The sequence below is a fragment of the Trifolium pratense genome, linkage group LG3 (assembly GCF_020283565.1).
Source record: "Trifolium pratense cultivar HEN17-A07 linkage group LG3, ARS_RC_1.1, whole genome shotgun sequence".
Lineage (NCBI taxonomy): Eukaryota > Viridiplantae > Streptophyta > Magnoliopsida > Fabales > Fabaceae > Trifolium > Trifolium pratense.
The window spans coordinates 27,106,130-27,124,123 of NC_060061.1; the positions used below are offsets into that span (position 1 = coordinate 27,106,130).

General features: G+C 31.0%; 2 protein-coding genes across 2 annotated transcripts; one reads left to right on the forward strand and one right to left on the reverse strand.

Moving 5' to 3' along the window:
• The first annotated feature begins 10,297 nt into the window (after positions 1-10,297).
• LOC123912993 lies at positions 10,298-13,255 on the forward strand. The gene is made up of 4 exons (XM_045963597.1): positions 10,298-10,497; positions 10,900-11,500; positions 11,595-11,855; positions 11,967-13,255. The coding sequence occupies exons 1-4, from the start codon at positions 10,384-10,386 to the stop codon at positions 13,181-13,183; spliced, it is 2,193 nt and encodes a 730-aa protein (XP_045819553.1). The 5' UTR covers positions 10,298-10,383; the 3' UTR covers positions 13,184-13,255.
• A 1,015-nt stretch (positions 13,256-14,270) lies between these two features.
• On the reverse strand, positions 14,271-16,395 carry LOC123914866 (uncharacterized protein At2g29880-like). The gene is made up of 3 exons (XM_045966029.1): positions 16,042-16,395; positions 15,507-15,947; positions 14,271-14,291 (listed from the first exon to the last, which is right to left on the reverse strand). The coding sequence occupies exons 1-3, from the start codon at positions 16,393-16,395 to the stop codon at positions 14,271-14,273; spliced, it is 816 nt and encodes a 271-aa protein (XP_045821985.1).
• Between the last annotated feature and the right edge of the window lie 1,599 nt (positions 16,396-17,994).

A 17,994-nucleotide genomic window follows, 5' to 3' on the forward strand; every position in this document is an offset into this window, starting at 1 on the left:
TTGACTGAAATTTCACACTTTACGATATATTCAAATAACCTTATTCATAGTTTGTAGTTTCCCTCCAAGGTGGCATCCACAATCCTCGCCCTCTAAAACAAGTGCCACTATAAATATGAAGCACAATCAAAACACCTAATTATCAAGTCTCAAACTCCTACGTTTTTTTATCAAATCTAATGTCTTGACTCTTGACAATGACATTAGACCTCGGTAGTTTGAGAAAGATTCGATTATCTCTCATGTTCACCCGCATTTACACTTGCTTGATAACCGATCGATTGTGTCTCATTCGGCTACGTACCCCTCAATTGTTTATCAGGCCGATTTTCAGCTGACATGTTACTTATTTTTAGATGTAAACAAACTCGTAACTTATTATCACATATGACTCGAAAAACTCATACGACTATAAAAAAGATATGTTTAATTGTTATAAAACTAATCTAAACATAACTAAGAATATAGAAGAATAGAGATGAAGGAGAGAAGAGAGAAAGATTAGAGTTTGTATATTCTCTTCAAGGTGTGTATTACATTGTAACAAATGGGTCCTATTTATAGGACACATTTAGCGGACAAGAAAACCTACACAATAATGGACATTCATTACATATTATTATTCATAACACTCCCCCTTGAATGTCCATCAAGGATATGTCTCGTTAAAACTTACTAGAAAAAAAACCATTAGGAAAAAAAAAATCCTAGTGAAGGAAAAAGAGTACATAGCATTCTTTATATGTGAACTGTCTCGTTAAAAACCTTACCAGGAAAACCCAGAGGGACAAAACCACGGTGAAGGGAAAAAGAGTGCAGAACATATATATTTATGTCCCCCCCTCATAAAAACAGTTATATATGAGATGAAAAAACCAAATAATCTTCGGTGCTACTTCCTCAAAAGATTTGCTTGAAGTTGATTTTGTAGAAAGATTTGACATATTTTCTTTATTATACTCTTCTCCAAGTTAGCAGTGCTTCTTATGTTATCTTCATATTGAATTGTTGCGGGAACCATCCTTTTGTAATAAAAACAACAAGTTTCTTGTATCGTTGAATTACAGGCCTCAGGCCTCGACAAAAGTGCATTCTCAACTTGCTTGATGTAGTGCTAAAATCTTCATATGATTGGATGATATTGTTGTTTCATTAAGGTAAATAATATGCTTGACTTTGTTCCACTATTTGTGTTGGCTGAAAAGACTAAAATAAAATACTACATGTATAACGAGTAAAATATATTAGTGTCTTCAATTGAATTAAGATATGATACTTCAGGACCAATTCAAATTGTTCATCATTGTCTTGAGGCTTGACACATCAAATGACATCGCATCCATTTTAGTACACAACAAATTAGATTTGTCAATGTCAAATATCATTTTATTGAGGCACAAAATTTTATTCAAATTATAAATTTACAATTCCAAATAAATTTTGCGCATCCAGATATTTCTTTAATCTACAAATTTCAGAAGCTCTTCAGGAGTTCTGATAATATTTACAGCAAATGATATTTCTCAACAAATTTATTAGCATTTGATATATGGTACTTCAGGACCAATTAGTAATTCACTATTGAGGAACTTACAACAATTTCATATAGAATCATGTTTTCTATAAGGTTCATGATCCACGAAGCATTCTTCAATTACTTATTTTGTAAGAAAAATGACAATATCTCATAAGCTCTTCAGGAGTCTTAATGATATTTTTTATCATCAATATAAGCCTCAAATATAACAAATTCATTTTCAAATATTTTCTTAAAAATGAACAAATTGTCGTTTTCATATTTCTTATTTGGAAATATTCAATAGGAATATTATACAACATGCATATAAATTGCTCGAGTATATAAAGAGACTTATTTATGTTTATTAAGTCATCTCTTCAATATAATATGATTTATATGTCTCACACAAGTGAGCCATTCAAATATAATATCAAAACTAAATCCTTCAGGGATTCTTATATAATCATCATTATCAAGTGAGTCATTCAAACACATTGTAATACATATGTGCAACTAAACTTAATCAATTATAAAGAAGTTCTGAATTCACTTCAGGTGAATACGTCTCATGAAAATTAATGGTAGACGTTTATCATCATTTTCTTTTCGCACGAAAACTAATTTGTACTAGTTATTTTCATCTTCAGGTGTACGGACTACTCGTCCAACAACCTTTTGCTTTGCAAAGCTAGTTTAATATTGTATCAATCGCATCTACCTATTTAGTCAATAATTTCATTGTCTATAATCTTTAATAGACTTTGATCCATGATCCTCATTGTCATTTATCACATATAGCGCTTTATTATGTGCAAAAATATTGTCAACGTTGACTTCATCTCGGTTCCATCGTATTTTATTCATGACATAATTTATTGAGATCTCTTTGTTTTAATAAATTATAGGTACCTAATGAGTTCTTCTGGAACTGAAAAATTAATTATGTCAAATACTTTTTTCAAAATTTTTCATATCCTCCCTTGGGTCATCTTTCTTTTTAGCTCCTTATCTTATTTGAGGAATTTATCCGTGAAACCGATTTGCTTATCATGCTTCAAGCGTGGTTAAGAATCATTTGCAATATTAGATTGTCCGGCAGGGACATTTATTTTTATCGGAGCATTAGCAGCTATTGATTGATTTCATAAACTTTGCAAATGAGTTATCTTTTGAACATTTGGTTCAAGCTATTTTATATGAGGATCAAGATGAGATAATAATAATAATAATAATAATAATAATTTATTTCAAGTGATTCATTTGAACTTCTGGTTCATATTTTTTAGCTGCTTATTCCCTCCCCCTAATATTGGGAAAACTATTTCATCACTTGAAAATTAGCCTTCTGAGCTATAAACAAGTTCCTTATTGGCTCGATATAATTTATAAGGGATGAAGAGTTATATCAAATATATTTTCCCAATATTCTTTTACGACCCATTTAAATGCATTATATTGGAGCAATTGAGACGTACCCAACACATCCAAAAATGTTTATATATGGGAAATTAGGTTTATAAACCAAAATTCAAATAAATTAAGGGAGAGCTTATGTATATAATAATTTGTTGGCATGATGCTATTTAATATCTCAACACACATGTTTGGGTGTTCCCAACTATAACTTAGAAGTTACGATCTCATATGTATCGATCGTGTAATTAACTTCAGACGTCTAAAGAATAGATCTTCAAGTCCATTATTTTTGTTTGTATGAACATATTCTACAAAATGTTCAGTATAAATTTCAATTAACATATGATACTTATCAAATACTTTCAAGAATAATATATATAAAATGAACTCTTAAAAATAATCTCACAAACTTCTGGTTGTGAGTTTATAACAAACATACATGTGACCATTTAGTTGATGCATCAATTAAAATTTTAGGAATCGAATCGGTCCACATGATCGGTGTATTGATTTACAAATATCACCTTATATATATTCTAAAAAACAAAAGATGCTCATTTACTTAATTTATCAACTTCCTTCGGGAACTAGTAACACATAAAAATTATTAGATTGAAGAAACTTCAGGCCCTTCAATTCATATAAAATTATTTTATATTTCACATCATAATAGATTCGGGATGACCCATCCGATCTTGCCAATTACAAACTTAATATGATTTAAATTGTAAACTTCTGGTTTACTTAAACATATATGTGCTTGAGTTGCACTAATATTATAAGTATGCCCCAAACTAGAGACAAAAATTGATAACATGTCTCGTAATATAGAGATATAAGATCTCCTCCATTACTTCGTTTCAATATGATATTTATTTATGTGAATATCCTTCAAGCATATATACTAAATTTCTTTAAGACTTTAAAATATACAATACATTAGCAAAGTGTAACTTTGTTTCTCGATATAACAATGTATTTGCTTTTCTGGAGCTTCAATAATTTTTGTACTATAAAACATAGGATTTAATTCCTTCCAAAATATATATATATATATATATATATATATATATATATATATATATGAATAGTAATATAGATACATACTTTCATGCTAACAAAAATATGTTTTAGCAAAAAAAAATTCTTTTCGGTAGAACATAATAAAAAATAGTAATAATTTATTTGTATGAGAATTAAAAGAGTAAAAATAAAGTATAACAGAATAATGTTTATGTGGATTTCAGCAGAATTAGAAATTAGAAGATTGTAACCAAAATAAAATAAATAAATTAGAAGATAGTAACAATTAAAATATTTTTAAAATTAAAATCTATAAATTGATTTAAATAAGTAACCGAATAATTAAAACCAATTTATATTTGAAGAGAATAATCTTTATTATGAGAGGGGAAAAAAAACGTATGAATCATGCATTCAATCATGAGCTAAATATATCAATAATATTCATCCAATGTATGTGCAACAATTGATATACAAAATATTCTTGAAATTATATTTTCAAAGTTGCTACTTCAGGAGCATATCCGAGAGACATAAACAATTCTTCTATTAATTTCCTTTAATTTTGGTCCATCTTATACCAAGATCAAATAGATCATATATATTGTAATCTGCCATAAGAATTTAGTTCTTCAGGAACTCAATAACAAATCTCTTTTTAGAATGGCCGGAGAAATTCACAATTTTTACAATTTTTCATTGAACGATACTACAAGAATGCTTTAATATTGGATTTTAAGTTCTTCAAGAACTATACAAATAATTTTTTCATTAACAATAGTTAAGGAAATCCATAATCTTTGAGCAATCCATCCATAATGCGTTAATATTAATTCCATATTCTTTGTGATGTAGTTCTTCAAGAACTGTATCACAAATGATCTTCATAAGGATGCTCGGTATTAAATTTATAGTTCTCCAAGAGCTATGTTTGAAATCTACAAACATTGATATCAAACTTCTTTCTTTGAGCAATTCTTCAAAGATACTTCAATATTAAGGTTTTTTTCTTTTTTCTTCTTTTGTTCTTCGGGAACTACTATATCACAAATAATCTTCATAAACAATGATCAAGAAAAATCATTATTTGAGCAATCCTTCAGGATGCTTGAATGTTGAATTCTTCTAGAATTCATAAGACTATATATAATTGTACATGTAAAAATAAAATGAAGAATAAAGAATTAAAGATATATTATCAAACAAAAAAAATTGAATTAATGTAAAAAAAAATGGAATTAATTCTCTTAAAAGTGATGAAAACGTTTTCATACATGATCCAAGATGTTACAAAATAGTAAATGTATTTTAATAACGTAAAAGGGTAAAATCAAGAGGTTACAAAATCTTCATATTTTCATAATGATTCATATGAAATCATATGATCCAAGAGGTTACAAAATAGTAAATGTATTTACATTCACTCTTTATTTGAATTAAAATAAGAACGTAAAAGAGTTTAGTTTTTTTAGGGACTAACAAATTATACCACATGTTCTTCTTATCTCATTTTCATAAAATTCTATATATAATTCTATGTATAAGCAAGGAGATAAAATACACTTGTAGTAATTTAAAACTATCACAATACATATGAGTTAATATTCCATGATTTTTTAAGTTCTTCAGGAACTATATAATATCGTTATATTGTAAGAGTCATTCTTTAAGCAATCCTTCAGGGATGCATATATAGAAAATAATTTGATTATTTCTTTTTAAGTTCTTCAAGATATAATATTGTTATAATGTAAAAATAATTCTTTATGCAATCCTTCAAGGATGCATATATAACATTGAGTTCTTCAGGAATTGTATAATATATACTATAAAGTATGAGAAATATATTGGTGCAATCCTTCAGGGATGCATATAGATATTGAATTCTTTTGGAATTCTAAATGAATAATAGATCAAATCAGTTATTTATCCAATTCATTTTACTTATATCTATAAATCTTTGGGATTCATTCTTATATCTATGAATCTTCGGGATTCATATTTTAAAAATATTTTGCGGTACTTCTAGAAATTGAGGTTTATGAATCTTCAGGATTCATATTTTAAAAGTTCATCACACTATGAATCTTCAGGATTCATAATTCAAAAATTTCACTACGATACTTCTGGACCGTAGAATTCATATTTTAAAATTTTATCAAACTACATATTTAAAAAAATTTACCACGATACTTCTGGATCGTAGGCTGTGAATCAATATAAAAAACGAGAAGGAATAAAATGATCCGATAAAAAATAGAATAAAAAATCATACAGAAAATAAAATTATCACTTCCCATGGTTGCTATACCTTTCTTGAAAGAGGAGAGATTATGATGCTGATAACGTGTTATAAAACTAATCTAAACATAACTAAGAATATAGAAGAATATAGATGAAGGAGAGAAGAGAGAAAGATTAGAGTTTGTATATTCTCTTCAAGGTGTGTATTACATTGTAACAAATGAGTCATATTTATAGGACACATTTAGCGGACAAGAAAACCTACACAATAATGAACATTCATTACATATTATTATTCATAACATTAATAACATTTTCTTTTTTCTTTTTTTGAGTCAACTAACATATTTTTTTTCTAGCAAGCTTATAACTTTGTTTTTACTAGCTTATACATTATTGTGTTAAATATGTTTTAAGTCCTATATTTTTTGTGGATTTCTAAAAATAGTCTCTACATTTTTTTAATAATTATATTTTTAGTACTTCATGTTTTTGCCGTTTTCAACATTGATTCATACATTTTGGTTGACCGGACAGACGGAAAAATAACACATAGATGACACATAGACGAAAATTTTGGCATGTGTAAAATAACTTTATACTGATAGTGTATATAAATTAAATAATGAAAAGAAACATATGTGTTGGAATATGACCACGGTGTTCTAGTAAGAAAAAGTATGTTAAATATAAATTGATTTTTTTTTTGATAAATTCTTTTTATTTTATTTGTTTAAGTAGATATAAATTGATCTTTGGTATTTTTTATTTAAAATAAGAGTTTAAAGACTACGCATCATTGGTGTAAATTATTTTTACACTGACAACCAATAAGAATGAAACATTCTTCTACATCATATTAAGAAAGTGAGGTTTAGTGGGATGGTGTGGCGGAAAACATAGTTGATATTGATTGACAGTGTAAAATTATTTTACACTTTTAGTGCATATTCTTTTTCTCTTAAAATAAGGTCATGTTAAACATTACTCCACAAAGTATATAAATGAGATGATATTCAAACCTCGATTCCTTTACATATCTTTTATATTATAAGCTTCTATACACAAGCAAATTCTAAACCCTAATTTGTTTTCCCTCCATTTTATCTTGCAATTTTTATTAAAAAATAATACAATTTTGTCTTGACTAGGATTCGAACCCACAACCCTTCAGTGCAAAACAATATTTCCAACCACTATGGCAAGTATGCCAATTGTGATTAAAATTATGTGCAATAATTGATAAGCACCATCAATTTTAAAAGTATATCATATCAAATTTATTGTTGACTATATTATTTATCACGAAATATTTTTATGTTTTTCTTAATCAATGTTTGCAACATTATTGGTGTCAGATCAGCTGACTAGGCCAGAAATAGTTTGGACAACTACTTTACACCATTTGATTGATGACATTTTGCACAAACAGAAACGCTTGCTTGGTGCTCCAGGTATAAAAATTTTTCACCTATTTCTATAAAACCATACTTATTAGTTGTTTATTTTTTTACTCATGTAACCTTGCTTATATCACTTTTTAAATTATTTATTATGCAGTTTATTAAATTGTAGTTTTTTAAAATTGGAAAAAGAATTTTGTCAAAAAGAAAAAATGGAAAAAGAATTGATATTTTTTATAAATACCCTTTATTTTTTATTTTAATGTATCCAAACATAAATCAATTCTGTTTAACTTACTTTTAACCAAAATCAAATCTATCAAACTCAATTCTGCTAAATCAATTTTTTTTTGCAATACAACCAAACACAACCATAGTCATGTCACTAATCACATTCATTATTTTGATTTTAACATTGCAGATTTAATATTAACCGATAATCAATTGATACAATATGCACTAGCAGATATTGAGATGATGTTACGTAGTTGTGAGAAGTTTAAAAGATTATCCTCCAATGCCTAGAGCAGACACATCATTAGTTCTTGATATACAAAATAGTTTAATACACGACGAATTGAATTATAATAGACAATCATTAGCTGAGGAACATGTTAGATTGATGTCAACTATGACTTCAGAGCAACGTAAAGTATATGACACAATCATGACAAGAGTTAACGAAAACAAACCTGGTGTGTTTTTTCTTTATGGTTATGGCGGTACAGGGAAGACATTTATCTGGAGGGCCTTGTCAGCCGCATTACGCTCAAAAGGTGAGATAGTTTTAACATTTACCTCGAGTGGGATCGTTGCATTGCTTATACCTGGCGGTAGGTTTTGTATTCCTCTAAATGTTGACGAGTTTTCAACATGTACCATAGTTCCTAAAAGCCCTTTGGCGCTATTAATACAAAAAACAAAACTCATTATATGGGATGAAACACCAATGCACAAACACTGTTTCGAAGCTGTTGATCGAACTTTAAAAGATATTCTCAAAAGTCTGTTGATGAAAAAAATAAACACATTTCCTTCAGTGGAAAAGTTGTTGTTTTTGGCAGAGATTTTAGACAAATTCTACCAGTAATACCCAAAGGTACAAGGCCAGAAGTTGTTCATGCTACTATTAATTCTTCGGTTCTTTGGAATTTTTGTGAAGTTTTAACATTGAGTAAAAACATGAGGCTTCTCGGTGGTGCTTCGAGTGCAGACGTTGAACAAAGAAGATTGTTTTCTGAATGGATTTTGGGTGTTGGCGATGGAGAAATTTGAGATGACAACGACGATGATTTAGAACTTGACATTCCATCAGATTTATTGATTCCAAATTCAGGTAATCCTCTTGCTTCTAACGTTGAAAGCACCTATCCCCAACTTTTACAAAACATGAACGATATAACGTATTTCCAAAATTGAGCTATACTAGCTCCTAAAAATTAAATAGTCGACACAATAAATGATTATATGTTGAATTTAATTTCTGGTGAAGAAAAAACATATTTGAGTTATGATACACCACTCACACAAAATGTAGATGGTCAAACAGTGGATGATGTTCATACTCCCGAATTTTTAAACACGATTTCTACTTCGGGACTTCCAAATCACAAGTTGAGATTTAAAGTTTGAGTTCCAGTTATGTTGTTAAGGAATTTGAATAAAAAATCAGGATTATTCATTGAAACAAGACTTATTATTACGAGATTGGGAAAACGTGCTCTTGAAAAAAAATATATTTCAGGAAGTAATATTGGTGATTAGGTTTTCATACCTAGATTTTCTCTGACACCATCTGACGTGAGAATTCTTTTTAAATTTCAACGGAGACAATTTCCTATAATGATTTCTTTTGTGATGACTATTAATAAGAGTCAGGGACAATCTTTAAAGCATGTTGGGATATATTTTTCATCGCCAGTGTTTTCACATGGTCAGTTGTATGTTGCAATTTCAAGAGTTACTTCTAGAAAAAGATTAAAAATATTGATCATCGATGACGACAGTGAAGATACGATTAAGACTTCAAATATGGTATATAAGAAAGTCTTCCGTAATATAACATATTTTTCTTTGTAAGAATATTTATCCAAAATTATTGTTTAATTATCGTTTAATGTTACTCAACTTTTTCATATATTTTACATTATTAGAATTATCATATCTTATTTAATCATTATATATCTTATAGTTAATTAGACCTGTGCACCGCACGGATCGATGTTCTAGTATAATGTAATATTTTCGGTTAACTGAGTTAAACTCAAAAATACTAGAATTCTTTTTTAATTTGAGTGCTAGAATTTAATTTAGGTTTAACAAAAAAATAAAGTCGTGATTTAGAACGGAGGAGTTATAATTGCTTGCATAAACCAACGGTCGTATCTTTTGAGTTTTCACAGGTCGCTAATGCATACACATTCATTTATGCACCAGTTTTAAATGAATTTCCCTTGGTAACTTTAATTTTATTTTTGTGACTAATAATTCCCTTGGGAACTTATTTACCAAACAAAGTCCAATTAAAATCCCACTCACGTGCACAAAAAAAAAAAATCCCACTCATAAATAATAAATAATAAATTCAAATTCAAATCGAGGCTCTAACGGTCACATTTGCCAACGTGTCACCGCTGAAAGAACCAAAAACACAGTATAAAACCCCACACTCTCTCATTCTCAATTCATTCACTCACCATTTTACCCTATTCTGCGTTTATCTGTCTGAATCGCCGCTTCAAAACACCTTGTTTTGTTTTTACATCTCAAATCTCATCCATGGATTTCCACACCCTTTCTAGAAGAGAGCTTCAAACCTTATGCAAGAAGAACAAGATTCCAGCCAATATCACCAATGTTGCCATGGCTGACGCTCTCTCAGCTCTTCCTCAAGTAAATCTTTCTCCATTTTGTTATAGTTTTCTCTCTTTTTTGATTCATTTCTTGCTTTAATGTCGTTGTTTATATGTTTGTATTTTGTATTCGTTGAAATATCAGTGTGATGTTAATTTTTGTAAGTTGCAATTGTTTTCTAGATTTAGATTCATTTTAGAATTGTTATGATTGGAAATCAATTAGGGTTTATCAATTTAGACTTCATTCTTGATTTAATTAGATCAATTGTTGAAAAACCTGATACTGATGTTATAGTTGATTCCATGTTTCATTTGATTTGGAAAATGAGAAACCCTTTTTTGTATTTGTGAAGATCGCTAAGTTTAAAATCTGTGTTTTATTTTATTTTATTTTTTTTGAAAAATTGAATATAAATGTTTGGTTTGAACTGTTTCATAGGTTGAGGGATTGGATGAGATTTTGAATCCAAGGGAAGGTGGTGATGTTGGTACACCAGCTGTTAAACCTCGCACGGCTTGTAGAACTTCGACTCAAAGGAAACCAGTGAAAGAATCACAAAGTGCTAAGGTCTCTACTAGGGTTAACCGTGGAGCAAAAGCTGGAGTTGCTGAAGGAGTGGTTGAGCAAGAAAACAAAGATGCTAATGTCCCTGTCACTCCGGCTGCTGTGCCGAGTGGCAGGAGAAGGGCGCCTGCAGTTTGTTCCCGCAGAAAGAAGGAAGTGATTGTGATCGAAGATGGCGATGATGATAAGACTGAGGCCCAAGGAAAGCCAGTGGATGTGGCTAAAACTCCTGCTGTAGCTCCCACCAGTAAGTCAAGGGCTGGTGGCCGTTCCCTTCGCAACAAAAATGAGATTTCTGAAGGAACTACAGTTCAGAAAGCATATAGCACAAGGAGATCTGTGAGATTGTTGGGGAGCAGCTTGTCAAAAATGAGCTTGGTGGAGACTGAGGATACCAAACAGACCAAGACTGATGATGTTTCTGAAGAAATGAGCAGTGTCTCCCAGTATCAAGAGGCCTCAGTCACTGGAAAGGGTATGCTGATTCTCCTTATTTTAATTATTGTGATTTCTTTTTTTGTTTGCATGGTGTTTGTTTTTAATCAACTATGGAGTTGTGCTATCTGCAGGGACTAGTTTGCAGACAGAATCAACTGTGGTTTCTCAGAACACTGATGAAGTTGAAGTTTCCTCTGTAAACAAGGCTGACTTTGAAAGCCAATCACATGATTCTGGTTCAGAAGTGAAATCAACTGATGCAGAGGATGTGTTGCAGGCTGAACCAGAAGAGGAGACTTCAGAGGAAGTCAATCATGTGGAGGCTGCACAGGAGGACCCAAGTTTAAATCTGCAAGACAGTTTTGAGACATGTGTTGATATAAATGAAGCAGGTTTGTTTTTCAATCTGCAGTGGTTCTTTGTTTTTGTTATTAATTTATGACCATCCCATGATAGTTTTGCTTTTATTTACTAATCTCAACACGATTTTGTCTACTTTGTAGAATCTAAGCAGCATGAAATAGAGGAATCTTATGATGCTGATGAAATAGAAATTAAGGAAAGCTTTGTAGCCGAGCAAGGCCAAGCTGTGGAGTTTGCTGAACCTGAAGAGGCTTCTATGGAGGTTGCTGATGAAACTATTACCCCTTTGACTGGTGATGAACCTGATGATGCTTCTATTGAGGTTGCTGACCAAGCTATTGCTCCTTGGACTGCTTCTGAACCTGATGATGCTTCTATGGAGGTTGCTGACCATGCTATTGCTCCTTTGATTGCTTCTGAACCTGAAGATGCTTCTGTGGATGTTCCTGACCAAGAAGTTGTTGCTAACTTGTCTGTTGAGGTATCTGAAGAGGCTTCTAAGCAGACTACCGATCAAGCTATTGTTAGCTTGTCTATTGAGGCATCTGAAGAGTCTGCTGAGGAGATTGCTCACCAAGCTAGTGCCCCTCTGAATGTTGCCATACCTGAGGATACTTGTGTGTATGATGCTGACAAAGATGTTGCTGATATGTCTATTGTTGTATCTGAAGAGGTTCCTAACGAGATTGCTGACGAAGCTATTGCCACTCGTACTATTGTGGTTCGTAATGGAGCAATGGAGACTTCTTCTGAGGAGCACCAAGTAGAGGAAGTATTGGAATCCAAACCTGAGGACTCCGAACAATTCGTTGCAGAGACAGAGAAGATAGAGGGTTCATTTTCTGCAATTCGAGCCGACAAAGATGAAACTTCTGGTGGCCTTGGAGCTGAAAATGAAAAAGAAAGCAATGAAGTTGAAAAGGTCATTTTACAACTTTCAATGCTGGATGTAGCTGTAAAGAAAGAAGACCAGAAGGGTACTGTGCAATCTGAGGAACTTGTAGCAGTAGAAGACACCAAGTCAGCTGTGGTAGCTCAAATCAATGATGAGAAGATTGATGATACTGTGATTGAGTCGGTAGCTCAGTCAGAAACTAAGGAAAGTGCAAATGAAATTCAAGCAGTTCCTAGGACTGAAAGTAGTATGTTCAATCCTAATGTGATGAAAGAAAATCTGAAAACCATTGATGCTAATATGAGTATTCGAGAGCTCAAAAAGATGCTTAAGCAGAAGCTAGATGGAAATTCAAACATAGCTGATAATGGTGCTGTTCAAATGCAGGAAGTTGAGAAGAAAAGAACTGCGCTGCAAGCACTGCCACAGAATGGGAACTGTGATGCTCAGATGGCTGAGTAATAGACAATTTATTGTTGAGTGAAATTTAGTAATATTAGATGAGACCATTTGAATGTGGAACTCTTTTGGTTATACGTGATGAGGTCGAAATTGCAAACCGTTGGTTTGGTTCTACTTTTGTCATTTACTTTGCAAATTTTGATGTTATTGCATTGTTACAATAAACTCCTTTTTTAAGCTATTTTTTTGGCTCTTTTTTTTCCAGCCAATTTTTGCGGCACTCTTTTATGCTACAAATTAAGTTGTCTAGTTATTTTATTTTATGGTAATTAAATCTACTGTAACTAACACCGAAAAAAATATTATGTAAACTTGAACTTCTATTAATGTAGGTATATTATATGGAGAATGTTAACATGTGCTCTTAAGGCACATGTACATGTGCCCTTAAGGCACATGTTAAAGAAGCAAAAATAGAAATTATTAAATGCTAATTTGTGCATTTTGACTTTTGAAGCATTAAATTTCTTGTATCATTAAATGTTGAATTTCTATTTGGGTATATCTTAACATGTGTAGGGCACATATTAATGTGTAGGGCACATGTTAACAAGACCCATATTATATTATGTAACTCCTCTATTTCATAATCATAAGCCATCATCCTCTTGAAGACATTTGGAGTATATGGGTTACCTCCAAATTATTTATTATTTTAAGAAGAAAGTATTTAATACTACTACTCACCAAAAAAAAAAAAAGTATTTAATACTACTATATATGACTTCAAAATTTGGTTTCAAAACTATTTGTGCCATATGTTCTTATATACACCTTTAAAATAGAGTTGTGGCCTTTTGGATTGTGAGAGGGGCCCCTGCATTCCTTAATCCTTCTGAGACCAACTCAGTAGAGATTATTTTAGTTGATGAGAAGGTAAATTTCACACTCATTTTTCATTTTTCCAACTTAAGTTCGTTTATTAATTTTTTTTAGGGTGGCAAAATACATGCAACCATTAGGAAGCAGCTCCTGTATATGTTTCAGTCCAAGATTGAAGAAGGAGAAGCATACCAAATGTCATAGTGTGTCACTACAGTCTACAGGACAACTCTCCATCCATACAAGCTGTTCTTTCAAATTAAGGCTAAGGTGCAGATTTCCCAGACTTCAGAAATAGGTAACTATGCATTGAGCTTTACAAATTTCGCTGAAATTTGCAGTCACACCCACGACTACGAGTTCTTAGAGGGTTAGTGTTCTTTTTTTTTTGTTTACAATGAGTGGGAATCGAACCCATGACCTATAACATACTAGCCAAACCCCTCACCACTAGACCAAACTTAGTGGCTTAGAGGGTTAGTGTTCTATTGTCTTTGAATTGTGTAATTTTTGTATATATTTATGTTTTTATTAAATGGAAACTATGTATTTGGCTCTATTTTTTTCCCAACCAATTTTTGCGGCACTCTTTTATGCTACAAATTAAATTGTCTATTTATTTTATTTTATGGTAATTAAATATGCTTGAACTAGCACCGAAAAAAAAATAATCTACTTGAACTATTAAAAACGGTAAACATCTGCTCTCTCTGTCCCAAAATATAATAAATAACTCTTTGACCACCGCACATGTCAATACATATTTTTTATTAAAAATATCTTTAATTCTCTAGTAGTAAAAATTATAGAAATTTGATATTTTAAAAATATACAACGAAACAAATCAAACAAGATATTATATAATAATATTTACATTTATATACTTTTAGAAAAATAGTCAAAACAAGATATATGAATAATATATTTAGTCAAAAAATGTCTTATAAAATGGGACGGAGGGAGTATTAATGTAGGTATATATGGAACTCCTCTTGAAGACATCAAAGTTAATACAAAGTCATATTTAAAAATAAATACAATTAAAGTTTAACCACAACATGTTCACAAAAAATAAATACTTCAACCATAATAGTTCAACCAAAATGCAACCACGATAATTCGACAAAAAAAAAATAAAACACTTCAACCAAACAAAGTACAACCAAAATAGAGACCCAAAAGTTATACTTCAACAAACTCACGATGTTTAACATAATATTTTAAATAATAGATGATCAAAATATTAATCATCCCCTAACTTGAATTTTATCCAAGATGAGCGTTCTTCTTATGACATCTTTAAGAAAAAGTCCTTTTTTGCTTTAGTATTCAACAATTCAGCCGTCTTGAAACGCGTCATGTCATTCAAATTTGGAATATCTTTTATAACTTCCCAAATAATACCCTCGAGCTCTCTATCTCTATCTCTATCTCTATCTCTATCTTTTTCTCTATCTTTTTCTCTTTTCTCCATCATGTTAGATATTTTTTCAAAATTCACAGCAATAGTCTCAATGCCAACAGAAAGGTTTCTCATAACATTGTCTTGATTGTTGATCCCAACAGTGGTATAACTTCCTCCATACTCGAATCTCTTTCTCTTGTGACTGTTTTGTCTTTCTAAGGGAACCTCTGAATTTAAAGGGGGATGAGATGGTGGACTAGGTTGGCTTGGTGATGGAGGTTGATATTGTGGTTCATAGTTATCTGGAGGTACAAATGTGTCACTATTAGCATCATATGAAAATTCTTCTATCCCAACACTTCTATTTTCTGACTCATAAGTTGTTGCATTTTCTAGCTCTAAAGTTGTTGCATCTGTATCATCTGGATCTACCGCTATGGAATTATTCCCGGTAGAAACTCCACCCCCAACAACAATCTTTAAATTCTCATAATCAATCATAGTCTTTCCTCGAAGTTTGTTGTGACTTGGGTGTGACTAAAAAAAAACCATTGTTAATATACTGCAAATATTATAAAGTACTAAAATTGTAACTATTAGATATGTTTAAAAGATTGTGAACTTAGCTCACCTTTAAGTAGTTTTTCCATACTTCCTCAGGAGCGGTGAAAGTTTTTGCAATTGAGTCCCATCCAAAACCAGAGTTGTGACGCATAAGTGTTGACATCATGTTATATTGGTTCTTAAACCACTTCATCCGACTCAAATAGTGACTATAAGTTTTAGGGAACCTAGTCTTAGCATTTAGGTCAGGAAGTATTAACCGTTCTACAGTTTGTTTGCTAAGTGATCCATTAGCATCACGCATCCCCCTATTCATAGCATCCACCAAGAGATGTAACAACTCATTGGTTTCCTCCATTGTCCAAGTTACATAATCTTTGTCTTTACTTTTTCCTCTATTATTTTCTTGCGAGTCTCCCATTTGATCGCTAATATATATACATATAATAAACTAATTATTTGATAGCTGATTTTCTAATTGTCGAAAGTGTAATAACAACTATACACCGATATAATATATAATTCAATAGAAAAATCAAACCTAATAAATAACATTATAATGAAAGGACAAGTAATAATAGTGATTTTTTGAATCAAAATAATAACAATAATATATAAAATAAAAACAATGAACAGTAAAGATTGTGTTTTTTTTAATCAAAATAATAATAAAAATATATATATAAAAAAAAGAACCGTCGAGTCACTAGCACAATCAATCATCATCATATGAAAATTGCAGTTTGGTTGCTGTTTGGTTTATGTATTATATATTAGTGTTACAGAATACATGGAAAAATTGCAGAATACTACATTCGCCGTCGAGTCACTAGCACAATCAATCATCATATGAATTTTTTTTGGAAAAAGTATTAACACAATCAATCAAAGTTCTAGCATCATATGAAAAAATCATCATATCAAATTGATCAAATAAACACAATCAATCATCATATGAAAAAATTCTAGAGTATGAACAAATTTCAGACAAATCTGTATGAAAAAATTGATCAAAGTTGTAAGAAAGAACCTGATGATGGTAGTCCTAACGGCTGGAGAAAAGTCTTGGAAAATTCTGAAAAGTCTCAAGGGTTTGAGTGGGATTGTTGGAAAAGTATTTTACGTGTATTTTGAACAAAAAAGTCTCTCAAAATCCATTCCATAAAAAAAGTCATCAAAATCTATAGACTTTTGAATACCAATAGACATTTTAAAAAGTATGAGAAATCTCAATTGAATACCAACAGATTTTGTTGCCTTAAAAAAAAAAATCATAATTGTCTTAATTGAATATCACAAGATTTATTTAACTTTTATAAAAGTCTTGATTGAATATCACAAGACTTTTTAATCATAAAAAAGTCTTTTAAAATCCATTGAAATCTCAATTGAATACACCCCCTTAGTGACAATAACACTTCCTCTGTTGACATAAATTGTTGCTGCAAGCATGAAACATATAGAACTGCAATTAAGGCTCCTTGCAACAATCTCATGATCAAACCTGAAAATTTCTAAGTGCTTACCGAGTAGCAATTGTCCTCTAGGGATCATTTTCCTATGCAAAATAGTCAACTTTACAGCAAGGTTGACAGCATCAAAGTGTGACTTTTGACATAGCTTCAACAGAAGCAGTTGGAGCAACCTAAGAAAATTAGAATTAGGAGAAGATGCAATAGAATTTATCATTGAGTCCCCTTGGATTTGAAATGGTTCCTTCCAAACTGTACTAATGAAGTATTGATTAAAATCACTAGTAACTATACTAGGCAGCCCTTGTACCTTGAATTTGTAATTCTTTTTTTTTTGGATTGCAGCCATATTGATACAAAGACCAATGAGGTAATTGAAAACTCCATTTGAGATTCCTAAATGTAAACATAACAAACAATACTTGCAGTAGCTGAACTTGCCTTGTCTTCTCAATTCAATGACTAGTTCATCACTTGAAGGATACTTTCTCCACCACTCTTGCTTTGCAGGTATCATCACAGCAACCAAGTCTTTGTATGTCTCTTTT